The sequence below is a fragment of the Peromyscus maniculatus genome, chromosome 3, assembly GCF_049852395.1.
Source record: "Peromyscus maniculatus bairdii isolate BWxNUB_F1_BW_parent chromosome 3, HU_Pman_BW_mat_3.1, whole genome shotgun sequence".
Lineage (NCBI taxonomy): Eukaryota > Metazoa > Chordata > Mammalia > Rodentia > Cricetidae > Peromyscus > Peromyscus maniculatus.
The window spans coordinates 157,910,812-157,935,262 of record NC_134854.1 but is presented as its reverse complement, the minus strand read 5'-3'; the positions used below and the strand labels follow the sequence as shown (position 1 = coordinate 157,935,262).

Here is a 24,451-nt window from a genome sequence, read left to right as displayed (position 1 = left end):
GTCCATAGTCCTCATCTGTGCCACCCCAGCCTTTATCCTCATCCTCTTTCCAGTGGTCCTGAGTGCCCCCCCACCTCTGCCTCATAAACTCACTCAATGTGGATGTCTGCTCTGCTGATGATTGTCAGACCCTTTCCAGGCAGCCTCATGTGTAATGTAACACACACACACACACACACACACACACACACACACACACACACAATCACACACAATCCTTCTTGATCTTTTCTATTGGGTGAGCATGTGATTTGGGGGTGGCGACAAACCACTTCTGTTATATTCCCCCGTGTGGCAGATTGGCTGAGTTTATTCCACCTTCCACCTCTGGTGTTTATTAGTAACTCTGGGCACAGGGCTTGTTACTAAATGCCTAATTTACCTGCTAAGTGTGGGCAGTAATGTTCCTGCTTCATGAGGTTCTGATGACAGTGACAGACGATGACACATGTGAAGGACGAGTGGTGTGGCTCCTCCTCTTCCTCCTCAGGGGTCACTCTTGTTGGTAATAGTGGTAAAGTTTAGACCCCTTCGTGCATTGACTTCATAAACTCATTTGGCTGAAAATGGGGACAGTTTTCTTACTAAACAGTCCTCAGTTCATTTAGCAGAGAGTTGGAATTAATTTAGAGGGGTTTTTATTTAGAAAAGTTAAAGCCAAGTTACTATTTTTTTTTAAAAAATGATCTATTACTTTTAAAATATTTATTTTATTTTTAATTATGTGTATGTGTCTGTGTTTGTATGGGTGCATACAAACATCAAAAGAAGCCATCAGATCCCCTGGAGCTGGAGTCACAGATGGTTATGAGCTGCCATGTGGGTGCTGGGAATCGAACCCAAGTCCTCTGCAAGAACAGCCAGTGCTCTGAACTGCTGAGCCGTCTCTCCACCCCTGACTTCTTGTTCTTATATATGTCATTTTAACTAATTTCTTTCCAGGGTTTTCATCTTTGGGGCTACAGCCTTTTCTCAGTAGCTTAGAGATGGGAACTATGGGAATAGAAAGAAAGAAGGACTTGTCAGTCCTGTGCCCCTGGCCCTGGAGATAGTTTCCATGTTTCCGTCTTCTGCTGACCTAGCATAGCATGCTTACCCCAGCAAGTCCACCTTCACCCCCTGGACAAAATCCACACAGAATAACCCAGGAGCACACCATGTCACTGTGCTTCTCTCTCTTGCTGATCCAACACCTTTTATTTTGCATCTTTTAAAAAGCTACGGAGTGTTGTGGGATTGCTCTGTTAATTCCAGGTGCTCAAGCTCAGGAATGGAATTCCTGGCAAACAGTTCTTGAGGGCTTATGAGTTGACTCTGGCTGCAGAGTGGACGTGCTGCCATGACAAACAGTCCCAGGTCTGCCTGGGGGGAACAGGAGCTTGATTGTCGCCCGTTTCCTGACTCATCAGGCGCTAAAGCTGGTGTCCTCACAGTTAGTGTTTCACCTTACACTAGCTTTTCTGTGTGGTTTCTCATCTCTGTTCGCCTTCATTTTGTTGTGTATCTTCAGACAAACACCTGAAACCAGAACAGCAGTGTTCTTGGTCTTAATTTTGCATGCATTTCCTTCTCAGCAGTTCCGTTTCTGTATACCAGCTGAGAAACATCAAAAACATTATAAATCCATACATTCTTTATGTCAGTGATTTGCTACTTATCCTGAATTTGAAATAGGGAAATTCTAAAATAACGTCTTCAGAATTACTTTCTCAGTTTTATACTTCTTTAAAGTTCATAGCCAGGTGTGAGTCTCTCTCTCTCTCTCTCTCTCTCTCTCTCTCTCTCTCTCTCTCTCTCTCTCTCTCTCTCTCTGTGTGTGTGTATTTTCTTATCAAGGCTAACTGTAGCTGGAGAATTTCTCTCCAGCTCCCGCCAAGTCCTGCCAGTCCCAGAGCCCACTTATAAAATAAACACACAGACTCTACAGACTCTTACATTATTTAAACTGCTTGGCCATTAGCTTAGGCCTATCATTGTCTAGCTCTTACTCTTATATTTAGCCCATTTCTATTAATCTATACTTTGCCACGTGGCTCGTGGCTTATTGGTACCTTATATCTTCCTTGTCCTGGTGGCAGCTCCAGGCAGTCCTCTCTCTTCCCTTCCTGTTTCCTCAATTCTCCTCTCTGTTAGTCCCGCCTATACTTCCTGTCTGGCTATTGGCCAATCAATGTTTTATTTATATACAGCGATATCCATAGCAGCTAACTTTTATGGATTTTTTGCTACTAGGAAAATGAGATGATCTGTAACATTCTGTGTTGGTTTATGTAGTTGATGCTGCTCTCTAACTGGATTTTAAGTTCCATGAAGATAGGAGCTGTATTAGTGAATTTTCCGTTTCTATGACGAAGAACCTCAGATGATCAACGTAGAAGCGAGAAAGGTTGTCCTTTTGGGCTCCCAGTTTCAGACCGTGGTAGTTGTCTCTGTTCTTTTGGACTTGCGGTGCTTGCACCAGTTAAGGATTTTCACTGCTGTGACAGAAGCAGCTTAAGGCTGGAAGGCTTTGTGTTAGTCACAGTTGAAGGTGTGGTCGATCCTGGTGAGAAGGCAATGGAGTAGAAGTGTGAGGCAGCTGGTCACTTGGCCTCTACCACCAGGAAGCAGAGAAGAGATGAATGTCAGTGCTCAGCTCCTTTTCTCTGTTTTATTTAGCTAGGGACCATACCCCATTGGATAGTGCCACTTGGATTCAGGATGAGTCTGTCAATATCAGTTAAGCATCTCTAGAAATGCCCTCACAGATTCAAATGCGAGGCATGTCTCCTAGGTGATTCCAAATCAAGATCAACCACCAAGGTGATGTAGTTCACCATGCTGGGAGCATGTGGCTGGACATGACTATCCCCATGCTGATTGGAAGCAGAGGGAAGGACAGGGGAGAGCAGGTCTCACAATGTTTAAAAAAAAAAAAAAACAAAAAAACCTCAAGGGCATGACTCAAGTGGCCCAATTTCCTGGTATCACATCCCTCCTAAGGTTCCTACCATCTCCTAATAGCACCAAAGGCCAGTGGTGGTGCCTACACACCGCTCTGTAGGGCATACTTACCTAAACTGCAGCAGGAACCATGTCTGTTTTCTCTCCTGCAGAATAAATATAGAACTGCCCTGCCTTTCATGGTAGGCATTAGTCATATTAGCAATTTATGTTTAAATTTAAGCTAATTCGGTAAAATCTAAAATCCTCATGAACTATGTTGAGTGGTGCTGATGTAACATCAGTGAAGAGCCTGACATTGGAGCTCACACCTGTAATCCCAGCACTCAGGAATTGCTGAGTGTTCAAAGCCAGCCTAGTGAGTTCCAGGACAGTCAGGGCTGCAGAGTGAGACCCTGTCTTATAAAACAGCGACAACAACACAACCACAACCATATCAACAAAATAGGCTGGAGAGATAGATGGCTCAGTGGTTAAGAGCACTTGTTGCTCTTGTGTGGGACCAGAGTTCAGTTCCCAGAAACAACATCAGGTGGCTCACCGCTGTCTGTAATTCCAGCTCAGGGTATCCAATGCCCTTCTGGGGCTTCTGAGGGCACTGAACCCAGGTGGTACACATACATGCATGTAGACAAACACTTATCCATGTAAAATAATAATAAATAAATCTTTAAAAAATGAACAATACAACACACACATACAAAATCCATCTACTAAGAAAGTTGTGTTGGGCACTATTTGTCTAGAGCTCAGATGGGCACTTTGGACGAATGAATGAGTTAGGACTCTAATTGGCTGGTACTGATCAGTGCTGTGTGAATCTTGTTTGAGTACTGATTTACAAAGGTCATTTTGACTAACTTTTTTTTGCTGTTGGCATTGCTCTAGCCAATATCACAGCACTGGATTTGTTACTAGTGAAAAGGAAACACCAGTTTTTAACAATACTTACAAGCATGACTTAGGGTAAGGTGTTGAATCTTAGCCCTCGTATAGGCAGGCTATTGACATTGTGGCCAAGTTACTTTTAACTTTTATAAGTAACTTTTTATAAACCCCAGATTCTTCATTAAGATGGGAGTAAGAAGTTTTCATGACCTCTTTAAATTGGTAAGAATTAAATAAAACAACACAATTTAAGTACTTGGCACAGTGGCTGGCATACTCAAATTATAAAAAATGAGTATTAATGGGTTTACTTTAATGAAGTGGTGATCTGGGTCTGTGTTTACCTCAGGTCATGTATGTGGAAATTTCTGCTGACATGGTAACTTAGAAGTATTTGGAGAGGCCTATCTTCCTCCAATAAAGGCCATATTTACTACTGTTTATTAAGACATAGAAAACATCCGTTAGTTAAAGGACTTTATTCTCTTTTTCTTTAGTCGTGTGTGTGTGTGTGTGTGTGTGTGTGTGAGAGAGAGAGAGAGAGAGAGAGAGAGAGAGAGAGAGAGAGAGAGAGAGAGAGAGAGTCTTCATCTGTAGCTGGAGTTAAAGGTAGTTATGAGTCACCTCATATGGGTGCTGGGCACCAAACTCTGGTCTTCTGCAAAAATAGCAGCAAGCACTCTTAACCACTGAACCAGCTCTTTAGCCCCCTTTTCTTTAGACAGTTTCATATATGAACATAAACATATGTATATACACGCATCATGTATGTGTATATACGCACACATACACACAGACAGACAGGTAGAATGTATTGTATTTTACGGGCTGTCTATTACTGTGTGGTATCTATCCCCTCCCTTCCCTCAGAACCTCTTCCTGTCAATTAGTCCCCCAGTGGCTGTACCGTTAGGGACCATGACACCCTTTCCTTCAGCAACCATTGACAGCCATCAACTCCTCTGGAAGGGGTGGGGTCTCATGGGCACCTTCTGTATCCATGGGGAAGTTGGAGCCCCAACCTTGTACAGGTACTGTGGCCGCCATGGGCTCATGGTTGCAACAGTCATGCCCTATCTGGACGGCAGCATTTCGTGACACTCACCTCCATCCTTCAGCTCTTAAGCAGGTGGGTGGGGGTGTGATGTATCCCATTTGAGGCCGAGTGCACATCGGTCACTCATTTCTTTGCTTTGACCAAATAGGAGTCTCAGTGTCAACCATCACCTTCTGCCAAAAGGAGCCTCCCTGCCCAAGGCCAAGAGTCACATTAGCCTGTGGCCATGCTCATAAATATTTAGAAGGCACTTTTGACAACATGTTCAATAAATATTAACTTAATGGCCTTAATTAATTTTTCGTTCAATTGTTATAGCTGTATAAATAAGTAACTGCCCCCAGAAGATTTTCATATGACTTTGGTTGGCCATGTGAATTTAAGGTGAGCTCACAGATATCTCTCTGCTTGTTTTGGGTTAACTCACAAAGAATGTGTTCCATGTTTTGTTCACTCACATGGGCTTTGCCTAACACAAGCAAGCAAACCAGCAACAAACCTGATCGTCAGAATGTGGAGATTAGCAATTTTCTACCCAGGTTCCACTTATGCACCCACCCCGGGGCATGTTTGAAGCTGTGACTTAATTTCTAGAATAGTAAGAGGACCTGAAGCTTCTCCATGAACAGCCATCCAGTTTAGCCGGGGCAGTGCCTCACTTGCGTACCGTAGATCTTCTCTGAGATCGGAGAGTCATGTCTATTGACATAATAGCACAGGGCAGTTCAACATATGCTAACCGTCAGCTGACTGTGGTGAACGGAATGTCCTTCGTGTTCCGTGTTCCTTCCCTGACTGCTATGGCACCTTTATTTTTAGTATAAACTTGGGCTCATATTTCATAGTCCACCTGAACTGCTCAGGTTCATAGTAGAGGTGACTTTTCTCCTGAACTTTCTGTGAACTAATAGTTAATGTTTAGACTACCAAAATATGCTACAGAAAAGGGCAGACTAGGCCCATAAAAATGCAGAAACCCAGGAGAGGAGCCAGAGGGAACTGAGAAACCCCTGGATTGTTAGAATGAGTCTGGACAGCCTGGAATACCTTTTGATGATAAAGTGAAGAAGTGACCCAGAAAGCTGAATAAAGATTCTAAGGAATTAAAAACAAAAGAGAAAAATGTAAAAATAGTAGACACTTATTATAGAGCCTTTATTATGCACAGTGGAAATGTTCAGAAAAAATCGCAATGAGGAAGTAAAGAAATAACACAAAGCATTGCATTTTAGGTGGAAAAAAAGGGAGGTTATTAATGATACATAGAAAAACCAAGTGATGAGGAGCAGATAACCTTAAAACAAAGGGCAAAAGTGTGGCTTTAGAATAGGAATTAAATTCCCATAGGAAAGAAGACACTGAATTTTCTTTGCCTAACAAAAAAAAGTCTAACACATTTTTGGATGTTTCTAGTTGTATCTGACAAAATTTCTTTTCACTTTAGTCTAATGCAATTTTGATCTGGCTAGTGTTTGCTCTCTGTGGTACTGATTCACTTGTACCCTCCAGCCTAACCACTGGCTTCCTGTAGCTGAAGTCAGTCTTCAGAGATTACAGCGGAGGTGGGCCAGGCCACTGCTTCTCTTCCTCATCTTCCAAGGCTGACTCAGCTCAAGACTCATGGTCTGTGAAAGGAGGCTCTTCAGACCCAGTGTCTGGGCCTTCCCAGCTTCGGGGTGCCACCCTGCATTGTCTGCCTGTTCTGGGTATGGCCAATGGTCTCTCTCACTGTACGTGTTAAAATTTTTATCTTGCCTTCCTTTGGTTCAGTTGATTTTGGAGGCTGTTTTGCTTCTAGACCCAGTGCTTGCTTAGTTTTCCTTGAATTTTGTACTCTGCTTTCCTTGCATTATCTATAGTCTTAAAGTGTGTGTGTGTGTGTGTGTGTGTGTGCATTCGCGTGCGTGTATGAATGCTCACAGAAGCCACAAAAGGGTATCGGGTCTCCTGGAGCTGGAGTTATAGACAGTTGTGAGATGCCTGCTATGAATGCAGAATTTGGTTATGTCAAACACTGACAAGTGTGCTTTAAAAAATGGTGTAGTTTTATTATTTTTAAATATGTATGTGGGGCTGTGTCTATATGTGTATGTGGTTGCAGCCGCCCATAGAGGCCAGAGGTGTTGGAAAGCCACCCCATCCCCCAAGCTGGAGTCAGATGTGAACCACCCGACACTTGTGCTGGCAACCAAACTCAGGTCGGTCGTCTGGAAGAGCAGGAAACTCAATTCCCGAGCCATCTCCTGGCCTGCAGCAAATGCTCATAACTGTTGAGCAATTTCTCCAGTCCTCAAACTCCTTTCTCTTACCTCCCCGCCACATTCCTTCATAAGATAACATTTTAGAGGAGCCTGTTTGCAGGTCTTAGCCTTCAGTGAAATGAGGGAACTGCCTTAGATTTGATTTGCCTTCTTAGTAGGAAGAAAACTTGCTCCTCCCCCTTTAACCTAGCCAAGGTTAAATAAAATGATTTTTTTCTTTTTTTCTCTTTGTTTAGTCTTGACCATATCAGTTTCTCTCTCTCTCTCTCTCTCTCTCTCTCTCTCTCTCTCTCTCTCTCTCTCTCTCTCTCTCTCTTCATTTTAACCACCAGTTTCCTAACCACTGAACTTTGGGGCCCTCACTTGGTTTCTTTTTTAAAAAATGTAGTGATCATTGTTTTGTGTACTTGTGTGCATTTGTTTGCATGGAGAACATGTATGCTGTGGTATGTATGTGTGATATCCTGACAACTTTTGGTTACCCCTCAGGTCTCTCTTTCCACCATGGGGTTCAGGGAACCAAAGGGGGGCTTCAGGCCTGCGGGACAAGCATGTGTGCCTGCTGAGACATCTCACTGCCCCATGTGGATTTCTAATAATATAGTGAGGCTCCTTGCTTATTGAAGATAAAGGAAAAATAACATTTTGAAAAAGGGTCTTTATGAATATAGTGCCGAGGCACAAAATAATCTGGAAAAGAAGTTGTGAACATGATTTTGAAGTTTCACATTTTCTGGCACTCATGGATGTCCATGGACTTCGAACATTAGACATGCTGAACTCAGCACTCTGTGATATCTACACTTCTGCTCACAGAGCGAGTGCTGCCCGGCATGGCTGCGATGCCTAGCAGCCGCACCTGTAAAGCCACGGGCTGCTGAGGAGGGGCAGAAGTAGCAGCTACTACCTAGCCTCTCATCAGAATAGTCAGCGTTTGAGTAGGACGCCAGGCAGGAAAAGATGGAACTGAACCATAAAAGATTCGCTTCGATTGGTTGTGCATGCTGGGAGTCGGATCTGTGCTGTGTTCTACCACTGAACTCTACTCCCTGACTGGACACAGCATCCTTTTATACAATATCTGAGAAGTGATTTTGGGTGATGTACACATCTGCATTAGGTTACTATATAAAGCCTTATTAACATTTTTAAAAGATGGAATTTCATTGCTTTGGCAAAAGAAGTCTGTGGTCTAGTAAATTGAGTTTTAGATTGAAATAACCTTAGGGGAATACACTTAGGATTTAGAAAAATGGGAAGACTTCAGAATACCAGCAGCTTAAAGGTGACAGGAGCCTCTCTGTAGGCTGTGATCATTTGAAAGAATATGTTGTGTAATCCAGGTGATATGGACCAGTCTGCAATCCCAGCAGGTAGTGGATTTCTGTAGCAGGGTCATCATGAGTTCAGGGTTAGCCTGGGCTACAATACTGAATTCCAGGATAGTATGGGTTATAGAGGGAGAAAATGTTGCTTGCTTTGTGAAACATTGATCATCACAAGGAACTGAACTGAAATACAAATGAATTATCTGAAGAGGTGTGTTCACAGTGGCCTTTGAGCTAAGTCAGTGGTTCTCAACCTGTGGGTCATGACCCCCTCAGATCACAGATATCCTGCATATCAGATGTTTGTTAAGATTCATGACAGTAGCAAATTACAGTTATGAGGTAGCAACGAAATAATTTTATGGTTGGGGGTCAACACAGCACGAGGAACTGTATTAAAGGGTTGTAGCACTAGGAAGGTTGAAAACCACTGCCAAGGTCACTTAGAGGAGACAGTCATGCAGGCAGAGGTAGGTAAATAGTGCGTCTAATGGCCTATGACTTGCTCCATTAGAATCCATTTAGCACATGAGGATGGGATATGAATACAGGCTTGTCAGCCTCATTGAAGAACTTCTTAGAGCATGCTTCCCTGCCCCTCCCCCCCACTCCCACCCCCACCCCCATGTCTATCACATCCTGATCGTTCGTTATTTGTTTGCCTTTGTTGAGGGAGAATGTTGAACTGTGTCACTGCCAGGGAGACGGTGATACCTAACAATAAAAATGTGCCTTAGGAGATCCCTGGTGCTGTTCAGTGACGTGATGGTCCATGGTTGGGGTATGTGCAGTAGACCTGGACAGCGAGCCAATGAGTACTATCATCAAGGCTGGTCAGAGAGCAGAGATTGAAAATAAAATGTTGGGGGATGGGCTGGGCTGAGTGGGGTGATTTTTCTCCCTACTTCTCAGTCCTAAAATGTGTACAGTTGGAAAGTGAATTGGAGCAAAGTCTCTCCTTCGTCTTCTCCTGGGAGAAGGTGCCCACTGTGAATCTCCTGCTTCCTTGGGAATCCAAACAGAAGAATCGTTCAAGACTGGGAGAGCTGATCTTCTTGGATGAGGTTCCCTTCTTAAAATTCTGCTCATCTCGTGGTGGTGCTTGCCCAGGTCTTTTGTTCAGGATTGGGTCTTGCCCATGCCCCGGTTCTCCTCGCTGCCCTTTGAAAATTGGTATTCCATTCCCAGTGCAGAACTAAAGTATAGCTCCGTTCCTTCCTGAAACACTGGAAGTAGGTTTTTCACAGGAGAGAAATAATTGGGTTTCCAGCCAATGAATCGGAGCCCTTTATTTATGCATTTTCATTATTTCAGCTTCATTTAAAGACACAGTATAAAGAAAGAAATGGGTGAGAATAGAACAACCTCCCATTGAGGAATTCTAAATAACTGGTGAAGACACTCCCTCATTGAGTAGTGGAATCTTCCTGCAAAGCAAGAGGGTGACTTTCTGTTGTTTTGATCCACAGAGTGACTCCTTTCCTGGAGCCATGCAGTGGGAAGGAGGGAAGCCACTTAACCATGGGAACCCAGATAACACCCCAGTCAGTGACTGATGCGACCATGAAAAGCCATGTCAGGCTAGTGTAGGTAGTGTTGGTGGGATGAGGTGAGACTAACAGTCCATATCTCTATGTTTCTCCTGTGTGGAGCCTTATAGCCTGTCACAATATAGTATCCCTCCTAAGAGAGTCAAGGTCATTGGTGAGGGTTGATATGCTCACACCAACCCTCTCTATGTATGTCCCCATTTGGATAGGCACCTTGCAGATGTAGTTCGGATGAAGTCAGACTGGCTTAGCATAAACCCCAGTCTAGAGCCTGCTGTCCCTAAAAGAAGGGGAAAATTTGGACAAAGACAGTTTAGGAGAAGGCCGTGTGAAAATGAATGAAGGGATGTAGCAACCAGCCCCAGAGTGTCCTTCAGTAGGGGAAGCCCTCAGACCTGTCAGAGGAAGCTCGGCCCACAGAATCTTCCGTTTCAGATTTCCAGAGAAGTGAGGGAAAGGGGGGTATGTTGTCTTAAGGCAGTTTGTAATAAGCTGTGTCTGGCAGACCCAGGAGTCCAAAAGCAAAGGGAATAGGAGAGATACCTGTGTACAGGAGCTGGAGGAAATGTCAGGACGAAGCGTAACACAGTACAGCAGAGATGATCCTGGAACAGACGGAGACGATGGGTCAGTAACAGAGTGAGGTTTTGGCTTCAGTGAACAATTGACATTGGTTCACTGGTGTATTTCAAGCAGCATACCAATGTCACATTAACAAGAAGGCCATGGTGTATAACAGAACCCTGTGGACTAATATCTTTTATAACTCTCTGGTAAAGCAAAAATTATTTTAAATATTTAAGGTTTGTTTTATAATAACCATTTATCTACAGCTCAAGTCGACTTTAAGTTGGTTCTGTTTTGTTTTCCTTCATGCTGAGGACCAATCCTAGAGCCCTGTAGGATGCAAGTGCTCAGCCACTGAGTTACACTCCCAACCCTTTAAAAAATTTTTATATTTGTTTTTAAGACAGTTTTGCTAACCCAGGCTGTTCTTGAACTTACTCTATAGCCCAGGCAAACCTCAAACTCTCAGTTTCCCTGTAGGGCCAGTCCAGGCTTCCTCTTTTAAGTTTTAAGTAAAACTTTGTCAGACAATGTCATAAAGTTTGGGTAGAAATTGGCGGGGTGTAGTTAGCACATGCCTTTAATCCCAGTACTCTGGAGGTAGAGACAGGTTGATGTCTGTGGTCTGCAGAGTGCGTTCCAAGCTAGCAGGTATACTTTCTACTATGAATTTAGCTTGTTTGTTTAGTCTGACTGCTAATCCCATTGATTTCTTCTTTGAGTGGGTTTCATTGACTGAAAATCGTAGTCTCGGGCTTCTTTGGTGTACTGCAGCTTGCATTTGTTATTCTTATCTTTGCAATCACCAAAGTACGTTACTTTGCTTAGGAAACAAGAAAAGCTATAATAACCGTGACTTGAGAAAAGGGTTTCATGAGAGATTGAGGTGACTGTTTAAATCTGACCCCTGGCAGCTATTGTGATGGTTTCCAGTACTCCTCAGTAGAAGGAAATCGTATAATTAACTGCTTCTGCAAGTCCCTAAAGTGATGAGATGGTGAAAATTAAAACCCCTGTTTCTTGGTAAGCGCTGACTTCTCTCTTAACTTCTCTGGGTGCTACTTAGGCATTAAATTAAGCATATCTTTAAATGCCTAATTGAAAAAAAAAATGACAACACACTGTTTCCTTTGGAAGGAGTGTTCAGTGATGGCTATGTTTAGACATCTGAAGTCCTCATGTGGAACACCACCTGACCACAGTGACAAGTGAAACTACAGTGGCCCAGTGGGACGACTTTCTATATTTGAAATTCAGCTTAGCAAATTGACATTTTCTATTCCTTTTTCTAATGCTCTCCGATTCTGACAGATCGCTCTTTTAAAACAGAACACAAACCACACATTGATTAGGCTCCTCGGAAGAAGCCAGCACAGGAAAGGGTGCCCAGGCCACCACTCTTCATTAAAACCAGCTGCTGTGGTTTAGAAATGCAAACCAGATCAAAATCAGCACACGGCCTAGGGGTTTAATTTATATTCTGAATGAAGCAGGCTGCTGTGAAAGACCGTTTCTTCTTCCTTTCTCTCCTCTCCCTCTCTCTCTTTTAAAGAAAACTTTTGAATAAACTTGTGTCTGCCTCATTTGATGTTTATACCAGCCACATGAACTAGGAAAAGAAGAATCGCCTCTGTTTATGACAGGGCTGAGACAGGGTTAATTGACTTGCCGGAGCCAAACAGTAGGGGAGAGTGTGTCAGGATTCCAGTCTTCAGTGGCAAATGCCTGGACCCTAACCCCTCCCTTCGCTCTAGATCTGAAGTGCTAGTCCCAATCTGGAATGCAACAGCCAGGTGTTCTGGTTGTATCCTGAGAACTCCTGAGAGCAAATTGGGAGATGCTGAGCACTTTTGTAAATCACCTATAGGTTGGGTGGGGATATTCCTACCGGCAAAATCAGTAAGCTCCTCCCTGATTAGCTTACTACTGTACCAAGGAGTGTATCTAAGTCAAAAACTAAAGGGGAAAGACAAACAATAGAAACAGAGACAGCCACGTAATAGAATTTTATAAGGGGCCACACTGACCCAGTGTAGAGTCAAGCCAGAGGGACGCAGTTATTTCACCTCCCTCGCACTGGGATTACAGACATGTGCCCCCCTGCCCTGCTGCTTCCCATGGGTTCACTCAGGTCCCATGCTTGCTGTGCAAGAACTATATGGATAAGCTACCTCTGTGCTCGCTGTAGAGGGGCAGCATCCCCCTGCTCCTTAGTTCTTGGATGAACTCTTTGCCTGGGTCTTGGAACCAAATTAATACACAAGCTGAAGAGTAAGAGAAACGTAAGTTTTTATTAGCTTTAAGGTACCCAAGGGTCTCACGAGAGAGTGACATCAGAATAAATGACCCAAGTGAGATGCTTTCCTACTCTTAAGCGGAAGACCTATAAACCTTGGGCAAGAAGGTCTGGGCAAATGTGTGGGCCCTGGCAGCAAATTCTGGTGGTGGTACTGAGAGATGCATGTGAAAGGGGTAGCAACCGCCAGTGGCAGGTAACTGGTCCTTCCTCGTGTTCATTTAGATTCACCGGAATGCCGATTGTCAGCTTCTGGTGGTCAAGGCTGCCCCTCCATCTTCATATGTTAAGGACACCCCTCCCAGAAGGGAGGGCCACTGTGGTTTGCTGCATGTAGGAAAATGCAGATCACACGGTCCTCTGTGTAGCTCACTTCCTCCGAGGAATTCAGCTTGTGAATCAGTGTGACCATTTGGTGGGCTTTGAAATAACACGTCTAACTTTCTCAGCTCCTTTATCTAGACACTTGTCTTCAAGCAGTAGGCCAGCAGGAGAACACCATCAGGGAGCTGGAATTCACTGTAATGTTTGGGGATCTATAAATTCTAACCTTTGTTTAAGAGCAGAGTCAAGTACTGGCCCTTCCTAAAAGTGTGTGGCTTTTCCTCCCACCCGACTCCACTGGGTTTCAAGTGGAGCCCGTTGACTGGGACTTAATTACTTGTGTCATTCTGTAGAAATGAGTGACCTCTAAGATCATACGCTCTTTGGAAAGAGGGACTCAGGCTTCCGTCTTCCTCCTCAGTCTGAACAACTGTTGAATGGACACCTCTTGAATGCCTAGTGCCCTCTGAGTGTTTGAACAACAGCAGTCTAAACAACAGTGCTTGCCCTTTGAGAAGCAATCGTCTGCTGAAGTCAGGGAAGAACTAACAAATGAGAAGCTACAGCTGTTGTCCGAACTTTGAAGGTTTGTTTGTAGTGTGGGGAGTATCTGCTAGTGGGTTCTGTTTGTTCAGGAGAGTCAATAAGAGCACCCCAAGGACGTTGTGATTGACTGAACTGAGATGAAAAAATGAGGAAGAATTAACTGGAAATTACCAGGGCTTCTTTAATATTGTTTTGATCCGAATTGTTCCTTTTCAGTATACTCCCATGCTAACCCTGGATTGTCTGTCACAAAAGCAACTGCATTTTATAATTCTGTATCTATTCAGTAAGGGTCTGCTTTTATCACCAGGCTTGCGGTTGTGTGGCCGAGGTCACATCTAATTTGTTCACCACAGGAGTCCTAGTATCTGTCTTAGTACCTGTCACTAACTCAGCACTCAATGGCTGCCCACATCTCCTACCTGGGCCCTTGTCTTATAGTAAAGCTGGGATATGTGTACCCTCCCTGAAGGTTGACTGGTAACAGCAAAATCAATGAAAAGACACAGTAGAAAAACACAGTGGGGTTCAGGGTGGGTTAGTGACAGAAGTCCGGGAGGACTGTGGGTCCAGGAGAGAGGAGATACTGGTTAGCACGGCAACATTTTCATCTTTCTAGAAAAGTAAGAAATGGCCATCTGCTGATAGTGAGGGACTTTTACTTGTTTGTACTCATTGGTCTTATTTGAAGGCAATTAAAATGTTATTATTATTAATTACTAATTATTGTGTGCATGTGCCACGTATGTGTGTTCGCAAATGCATGTGTGCGCGCGTAACAACATTGTGTAGAGGCCAGAGGTCAACTTTCTGGAATCAGCTCTCTCCTTCCACCGTGGGTTCCAGAACTTCGGTCCTCAGATGTGTGTGGCAGTATTTTTACCTCCCTCCCAGTCATTTGAAGGAAATGTGTTCCATTTATAAAATGCACTTAAAATGGTTTCTGAAGTTTAATATTAGGTATTGAGTTTGGCAATCATTTCCTCATGAGAAGTAAAAGGAGTGTGTAAGGAAATACTGTCTTAAGGGAGGTGAATCAAAGTGTGTAAGAATAACGAACAAAGTGTTGTTAAATATGCAATGAAGGAAGGGGAGCAAAGATGAGAGAAAGCGAGATGTGTGCTGAAAGGCAGCCGCTGATGAAATCATTCTGTGCTCGGGATTGAACCCAGGGCCTCACGTGAGCATTTCGTGCTTAGCTTTAAAGGGTCTGGTTTTCCTCTGGATGCTTGTCTGTGTTCTGCACATTTTCCACCGAATCAAGTTTACGTGACTTTTATGATGAAGTAATGGGGTGACATCTTACAGAGTTGACAGGTGGTATGGGCTAGTCACGTAGATGACTAAGGATGCCGTTGTAGGGTTTCCTCTTAACTCACTAAATTAGCTTACAGTTTCTATAATGGTCTTAAAGACCAGCTGGGTCCTCATTTACGTGTCCATATATTCCTCTGAGCCTGAATGCTTGAAGGTGGAGACCTGTTGTTTGCCTTTCTGGTATCACCTGGCAGTAAAACTGAGGTGCTCGGACTTGCTCATTACCTTGACCTATGTGCCTTTCTATTTTTAGAGCAGAGGCGTGAGAGCCGGCATGAATGGTCATATGTCTAACCCTCCCAGTGGTTATGGAGTCTACCCTTCCCAGATGAAGTAAGTTGAAGGGATCATGTATAATTCTGGCACGGGTTGACATGGTATTTGCTCATTTTGGTGAGATGTTCTTACTTGGAAACACAGACTAGCCTGGAACTTTCTGTGCAGTCTGGTCTAGCCTTGATCTTACAAGCCTTGGCCTCCCAAGGGATAGTGTTTTAGTCATGTGTCACCATGCCTAGCTACTTTTAAACATATTTTAAATGAAAATATTATTTATATTTCTTTATGCAATCCATTTCTATTTCATTCAGAAGCAGTCTCCTTTTTTTTATTACTAATCCATGTTATCATTAAAAGCTATTATTTTTAAAAAGGCTAAATGAATACCAGCTCCAGGGATGCTGTCATGTACTTGAAAGATATTTGAATCTGGAATTTTATGTCTTACTGCCTTTTGTCATTAAATGTGTATCATATTCCAGATTTTTGGCTGTCTCTGGAACATCCTGTTATTATTTGTAAAACAGCTATATCCACACTCTATAGATATTTGCCACTGTATACAACAACATAAAGCAAAACCCAGACAGAGCTATCCACAAGCCTCCCGGTGGGGAGTGAAGCCGCAGGCCTGAATGGAGTGGCCGTTATCTTCTGTGGCATGCACAATGAGGCTTTCCCACATCTGCCATCATGGCATTTATCCAAAACTCCACATTCTTTAGGACAGGTTGTATTTACTGTATGTAGGGAAACACATTTAATTATTAGGGAGGATGTAAGGGGTTCCATCTACATTGCCTCTCCACTATTCCTCTGCCCTCTGTGGTTGAATAGCAAAGGTTTGTATTCTTGTAAGGTGTTTTCTAGCCTTGGTGAGTTCATTGAGGATGGGCTGAGACAGGCACCATGGTCCCCACTGGCATTACCTGATTTATATTTCTGTTTATTCATGACTCGCCTGAGCAGGAATTTGCTCCTATTGGCTAGCTCAGTTCGTGTAAACTCAGTATGTTTTTAAGAAAACAGTTGGTGCTTATGGTACATTGACATTTTAAACTCTTGGTTCTGAATTTTATTATCCACTATGGACTTTAACCCAAGACAATGAACGTTCTTTATTTATTATTATTACAGTGGCTACGGATCTTCACCACCCTTTTCCCAGATGGATAGAGAACATAGTTCAAAACCAAGTGCAAAGGCCCTTTATGGTACGTATGTCTACTTGATAGGCTGCTTCTGCGTCTAACTGCTTCCAATCTGTGCTTTCAAGGTCATTGCTCAAGCTCCTAACCTGCTGTGGTGTTTGAAATGGCAGAGCTAGCTAGATAATGGCTACTTTAGACTCTTTACGAAACCAAAGCTATGAACTCTCTTTTCTTTCATATGACCTGAAACTATGGGTGCGACGTAGTGAATGGTTTAAGAAGTCCAGTGTTTGGTGCTGAGCCCTCAGGCGGGGTTTCCAGGGTGTCATTTGTAATATGTGTGCTGACCATTTGCAGCCATGGGTCGCCATGCCCAGCTTATGCAGTGCTCAGGACTGAAGCCAGCTGATGGTCGTGGGCCCATGGATGATGCCCCTTTCCCCTTATAGCTGTTGAATATTTGGGGTAGTATGTCAGTATGACTCGTTATCTTGATGGAATTTCATCCTGGAATACATACTAATTAGACATTCTCGCTAATCATCCCAGGACTTCTAGTAACCTCTCTAATTTGTCTTACATATGCATAATTTTAGTTTTGAGGCAAAGTTTCATGTATCCCAGGTGGCTTTGACCTCACTATGTGGCCAAGCATGACCTTGAACTATTGATCCTCCTGCCTCCACCTCCTGAGTGCTACCATTTGCAGTCATGAGTTATCACGTCCAGCCTATGCAATGCTCAGGACTGAGGCCAGGACTTTGTGCAAGCTAGGCAAGCACTCCACGAGCTGAACTACATCGCCAGCCCCCTCTACTATTTTTTTAATAGCTAAAATACACCACAGGTTACTAAAAAGAAATTGAGGACTCTTGAGGCATATCACATAAGCATAGGAAGGTTATGTTATATAGAGAGGATTTGTACGGCCTTTTATTATTGTATAGCAAATAAGATAGAAATGTGATTCACAGCAAAGACGGCGGCAAGCATTCCCATGTTCAACTACAGTTCTTCCACTTAGCAGCTGAATGACCTTGAGCAAATGATGGTACCTGCTTGTACCTCATTTGGCTCATCTTTATTAGGTTCCTATCTGGTAACACTGCAATAAGAACTAAATGATATGTAGTAAACTATTTCCAAAGTAGTGTAGGAGCAGAAAGCACTGTACTTATGTCCTATTAGTATGCGTATTACCATGGTTACTATGTGTTATGGAAACAAATAGCACTTTCTAAGTTTGGGAATTATTATACATTATCTAGATTTATGACTTTGGCAGTAAGACTTACCAATCTTAAAGTTTTGTGATTTGTTTTGACCTATATTCTTAGTGAGTTGATTTTACAACTCAAATCATACAGTCATAAAATGGATTTAATAACGTATAAATTATAAATGTACTGCCTCCTGTCAACATTGTATACTTCTATTTGATGATTTCTGTGTCAAACATTATATGGAAATGTTTCCAAGTATTTTCTGTATTAACTGTGAATGAATAGAACAAAATAAATTGCCTGTGATGGAAAAAAAAAAAAAATAACGTATATAAATGTGTTTTTCAATGGCTATAATGTCAATAATGCCATTTTTAATTTTGTTTGTGTCATATTGAGACATTCTTTTTTCTTTGTTCTTTGACAGTTTCATACACACACACACATATATATATAATAGATATATATTATATATATATTGTATTCTTATTACTCTCCCACACTCTCTTTTATATCCCTCCCATCCCTATCAACATCCCTCACATTCCCTGCATGTCCCTTTCCTAGGTTCATGTCTTTGGTTGTTTTGTGATCCATGTACTTTAACCAGGGCCACTGTGTGATCACTGAGCTGGAACTCTCCACCGGAGCCTGGTGGGGTCACCAGTGGGTATGCATTGGAAAGCAATGACTCCATGTCTCCTCCAATTTATTAACAGTTCAGCAGTGAAGTCACAGGTCCATTCTTGTGCCAACCCAGTATAGACGTTAGCAGTGGCTGTGAGTTTGTGATTACAGTGATGTGTCTTTCACAGAAGATGGCATTTCCCAGCCCTTTCGCTATTGTTCAGACCTCACGTTTGTTCCTGTCCCTCTCCCATGGTGTTCCTTGGGCCTTAGAGGATGCTGTAGTTGTTTACGGCCGAGCCCTTGTTCTCACTCCTGTATCCATCCTTGTTCTCGGCACCTTGAGCAGCTGTGAGGCTGTTCATTGGAAAGAGAGGCTTCTCTGACTAGTTGAGAATAGCATTTGTCTATGGGTAAAACCCACATTGACACATTCTTACCACAGCTTAGTCACTTGTGGTTGTCCAAAGAGGACGTATTCAGTACATACTTATTGTGTAATTAGTATGTGCTCAAAACAGGACCAGTAATGTCTCATCCCTGCCTCTAAGGTCTTGTAGTTCGGAGATTGGCTTGAAGAGACTGAATAAATGAAGTGGATTTTGTAAGGATAAAACAATCCCTTCAGCTTTTCATTTTGAGACTGATATTTATTAAGTCCATTGTTATGCTGGATCCTTGCCATTATCATCTCAGTTTCTATGCCTTTTGAGTCATTTCAAAGATAAATGACAGATTATCGTCACTAGTGTGAATTATGATGAGACAGACTAGCAGTTACTATTTCCTAACACACATGACCACATATCCAGGTAGAACCAAGAGGATATGAACAATTGAACGACTTACACACACACACACACACACACACACACACACACAGAGAGAGAGAGAGAGAGAGAGAGAGAGAGAGAGAGAGAGAGAGAGAGAGAGAGAGAGAGATATGCAGTGAGTTAGAAGCAGCTTTCAAGTCTTCAAGCAGAGAGGAGCCCAGGAGCATATGGATTCATTTCTGAATTCTATTAGGCCTTACCAGAAGAATTACCACCAAGGCTCCCCACACTGCCCCCTAGGCAGAAAGGGAAGGAACACTATCCAATTCTCTTTATGAAGCCAATTTCATTCTGATAATAAAACTGGAGAAGGAATAACAAAAATGAAAACTATAAATCAATTTCTTTGATCAACATAGATTTAAAAATTCTTCATAAAATACATGCAAAAGTAGAATTCAGCCAGCAAAAAGATCATAAACCATGGCCATGTTGGCTTCATTTCAGGAATGCAAAAAAAAAAAAAAAAGTTTCAACCTACACCATTAAACATAAAACAGCACATAATTAGCAAAATCCACCATCATCATTCATAGCAAGATAAGGTAAGAGAAAAGAGTGGAAGGATATTTGTGCTAGAGGAACAAGCAAGGTGTCCACACGTGTGAGAGAATAAGGCAGGGTGGGTACCCACACCTGTGAGAGAATAAGGCAGGATGTCCACAGCTGTGAGAGAATAAGGCAGGGTATCCACACGTGGGAGAGAAGAAGGCAGGGTGTCCACACATGTGAGAGAATAAGGCAAGGTACCCACACGTGGGAGAGAAGAAGGCAGGGTGTCCACACGTGGGAGAGAAGGCGAGATGTCCACACGTGGGAGAGAAGAAGGCGAGGTGTCCACATTTTCAAGGGAGAGGGCAGGATGTCCTATGCTGAAAAGACCCTAAAGACTCTAACAGAAAACTGAGCAGTAGAATGCAAAACCAGTATTTTTTTCTATGCATCAATAATGATTATGCCAAGAATAAATTGGGAGAAAGGAATCCCATTCATAGTGTCCTCACAAATAAAAATAAACACCCAAGATGACTGAAACAGGTCACTGGGGAAAACATCAGAATGAGAAGATGTCCCATCTCGTGGATTGGCAGAATTACTCTTGTGCATCCTTAATTTCACTGCAATGCCCATCAAGACTGCAATGACTTCAAAGACACGGAAAAATGCAAAGACTTCAGAGACATGGAAAAGCTAATCCTAAGATTCATATGGAAGCACCAAAGACTCCAAGTAGCCAAAACAGTCCCGAGAAAAAAAAACAAGCTAGAGATAATGGAATTCTTGAATTCAAATTATCCTATAGTGCCATAGTAACAGAAACAGACATGTGACCTGATGGAATAGAAGAAAGGAACCATAAATTAATCCCACAGAGCTACAGTGATCTGAGTCTCAACAGAGATGCCTAAAATATACATTGTAGTTAAGACAGACTCTAACAAATGTTCCTGGAAAAACTGTATATCCATATATAGAAAACTGTTGTAATAAAAGGCTAATAAAATACATTAATAAATATATTCACATATAAGATAGTATAAAACATAAATAAATAATTTAACAAAATATTAATTAAAGGTTAGTAAAATATCCATGGGGATATATTTCAGAAGTAGATGTAGCAGGACAGCAGTTCTGCTTGATGGGGCGTGGTCAGCAGGGGTTTCACAGGGGACCTGAGCCTGGAAGTGTGCTCTGAAAAGTCTGCTGTGTTTTCCAGACACTGTAGGGGTGAGTGCATGGATATTGTAAAAAGCAATGTAAATCTAATGTCCGCAGTCAGCTCATGAAGTTTGTCTTGTTCGCGGCAGGAATTCCTGTGCTTATTGATTAGCACAGTGGCTAATGTATAATTTATGCCCAATAACTCCTTGTAGAATGAATATAAAGAATTAATGAACTGCTGGGAGCTTGGTGTTAACTGGAGAGTGTGAAGTAATGCATTCAGAAATAAGAGGAGGAAAAAAAAATGAACACACACCATGTTAAGAAGAATACTAAATAATTTGGGGGACAGAGAGATGGGGTAGCGGATACAGGCCGCCACCTCCAAGAGTCCGGATCTGGGTTTGATCCTGCAGATCCACGGAGTGACTGGAGAAAGTGAACATCTGAAAGTGGTCCTCTGACAGTCACTGTAGCCACTCCCTCACCCCCTTTCATGGCCACGAAATTCTTTAATAAAAATGATGTGGACATTATTTCATAATAGCAAGTGGCCTTTGATGTCTTTCAGTTAGGAAAGAAAGGTGAAATTTGTCTTGGGTTATGCTGTGACAGAACCAGGTGGATCAAAAGTTTAATATGAAGAAAGTAGATATCCTGGGACTGGCGAGATGGCTCAGTAGTTAAGGGCACTTGCTGCTCTTGCAGAAGACCTGGGTTCAATTCCCAGGACCCTCACAGTGGCTCACAGCCTTTCATAATTCCAGTTCCAAGAGGTCTAATGCCCTCTTCTAGCCTCTGCAGGAAGTAGGCACACATAGGGAGATACAACACACATGTCTACTCACACCAGATGTCTTCTTACACCGCATAAGAAATCCTTGACAGACCAAAGTGCAGATACCACCAAAGTGCAGTCTGGTGAACCATGATTTTCACTAGGGTTACTTATAGGAATGTGGGTGAGGGTCACTTACAGGAGCAGAAATGATTGAAAGACTGCTGTATCACCAAAGCCCACCCCAGCATGAGTGACAGCTCACAAAGCTGGGAACCAGGAGCATACTGTACAGCCTGCAGGCAGCTCAGCAAGTTGAGGAGTACTCTTTCCAGGTGCCTCAGTTGATCTAAACCTCTTCCAGGTAGCTCGGCTGGTTTCTGCTTCTTCCCATCAGCTGGTCTGGTCTGAGTCTTCCTTGAAGCTTTGCTGATCTGAGAATCTTTCCAGTTCTGAGAAGGATTCTCAGCTCTTCTTGCTTACTTTGACAGGGAGGTGCCTAGTGAATCTGGTCAGTTTCAGGGACTTCCTGAAGCTACTTAGAGTTGCTATTGGTTGAAATTGTTGTTGCTGTTAAGAATATGGCAATATGAATGCAGCCCCTTATTTTATTTAGATCAAGTCATTCTTTGAAGCTTTTTTTTTTTTTATGATTTCTGTTTAATGGTCCAGGCATTTCTTTCTGAGCAATACCTTTTTAGAGAAAGAAAAAGTAAACATTTTCAGTCTTAGCTTGTCTGAATATTAGCTCTTTCAAATGTTGCCATATAGAGCAAAGTAGATAAAAACAAGCCTTACCAATGCCCGCTTACCTGAGTAGGTACCATTGTACAAACTAAACAGTTAAATGAGCCTGCAGTGTAATATTGCTGGCTCAAGATGGCTATCAGTTTGTGTAAGAGCATATCAGCTCAGTGCTAAGATGATCTGCAAAGAATTTTCTCATTGGTTAGTGGGTCTAATCTGTCTGAATGCATTGGTATGTTCTGTTCCATGGGATTAAAGCTAATAGCAAACAAACAAACAAACAAACAAATTAAAAAGGCAATGAAACACAACTAGTGTTACTCAAAGAAAATAAAGTTGTTCTTAGGTATTAAAGGGACTAGTATTGACACAAGACACCAAGACCAAGTTCTCAGCACAAAGGACATTTATTTGCCCCAGAAGGACAAAGGGCAGGGAATAAGAGACAAAGACAGGAAACAGAGGATGAGGGAGAAGGGTAAAGGAACAAGGGAGATGGAGAATATGTGTGTGTGTGTGTGTGTGTGTGTGTGTGTGTGTGTGTGTGTGTGTTCAACTGATTGCTTCTGAATAAAGAGACAGGCATGGCCCATGGGCAAATGGTAGTTTATAAGGGAAAAGGGGACTTGTACATGAGAGTCTTTAGGGCGGGGCTCACAAGGTGTTTTTTAAAGCCCTTGGTCATAGGTAGCCAAGGATGAGAACCACTGAGAAAGGGTGATTTTCTGTGGCTTCTTGATGGCTTCATTGAAAGCCTCATTCATGCTTCTCATGCTGTTCTGAGGCTTGAAAAGTTTTCAGCTTAGACTCCAGAATGCTATTTACCACTGAACATATAAGTGTATAGAATTCTCATCAAAAGAGACACTACAATTGACTTTCAGGTATGTCCTTTCAAAATGGCCTATTAAAGTGTTAATAATGAACTTTGTCTCCTGACTTTATATCACCAGAATTCTTTTCTTTCTAAATCGTTTTAATGATATTAATAAAATTTTAGGGTTTTTCTAAGGTACTTTTCTGTGGCATATATCTTCCTTATGTGAAGCATGGTAAAGAAAGCGAGTTCGGAATATTAGGAATGACAGTTCACCTCTGGCAGTCAGTCCGAAGGAGCAGTTGCCATCACCACTAATCATTTTCTGCTCCTATAAATAATGTTTTCCTGGGGATGAAATACTGTGTGTTCTGAAGTCTGGGGGATGAACTTTTACTTCTTCATAATAAAAACCCATGCAGGATTTTAGCCCTTTACCTGTGCTGGCCAGTCATTTTATCTGGAAGACCCAGTCAAGCCTTTGAATATATGCTGGAGCCACCATGTCATCAGGTACCATGGCAGCCACTGCCATTTGCTCTGCTATCCACAGGTCACATCACAGGAGGACAGCCTCTCTCGTGTTCTGAGGCTATGCCGGAGAGTTGAGTGAGAATGTGATGATCCTGTAATTTTAAAGTAGTGGTTCCTTCTAGAAGTGTTCTTTTCAGATGTCTTCATGAGTAACACATTGTGTTTCACGTGTTACAGAGGGGTTTCCCAAGAGCAGCTGTCCCTGTATTAATATCCCACATTAATCCTCAGCTAATAGAAAAACCATGGATCTCTTTGCTTCATATGTGAGGTACAGTCACAGGGGAAGAGGTGTGCTTTGAAATGCTGGAAAACATTGTAGGTGAAACCAGATCTCTCTTGTGACCACATTATTTTGGTAGGAACAGATGGAGCGTACTTCTTCAGATCATCATCCAAACAAAAAAAGAAAGGTAGCCACGGTTGAATTTTGTGGTGTGTGTGCTTTTATTGAGTCACTTGAATGCTGCAAAAGCAAAACCAGAATGGACTGGAACACAAGGACAGTGATAGAGGGACATGGAGGTTTTCCTGGGTAAATGTGGATGGGAAGATCACCGCTTTCACAGAATTGCAAATCAGTCATCCACCAAGTTTTTAAAATCATTGGATTTTAATGCTTTGGGTCTGCATATGTTCTTTTTTTTTTTACTTAAGTTTTCCTTCAATTTTTGCAGACCTTTTCAGGATAGAGATATCAAAGAGTAAAAAGAAACATGT

At 42.5% G+C, this 24,451-nt stretch overlaps 1 protein-coding gene across 5 annotated transcripts in view; it reads left to right on the top strand.

The window, feature by feature from the left end:
* Nucleotides 1-24,451, top strand: part of Eps8 (EGFR pathway substrate 8, signaling adaptor) — a 173,069-nt gene that overhangs the window by 89,581 nt on the left and 59,037 nt on the right. For all 5 annotated transcript variants that reach the window (XM_076568120.1, XM_076568121.1, XM_076568122.1 and 2 more), the window contains 2 exons: nucleotides 15,331-15,410; nucleotides 16,494-16,570. In XM_076568120.1, coding sequence (XP_076424235.1) covers nucleotides 15,352-15,410; nucleotides 16,494-16,570 — 136 coding nt within the window. In that variant the 5' untranslated portion in view covers nucleotides 15,331-15,351. The remainder of the gene's footprint in view (nucleotides 1-15,330; nucleotides 15,411-16,493; nucleotides 16,571-24,451) is intronic.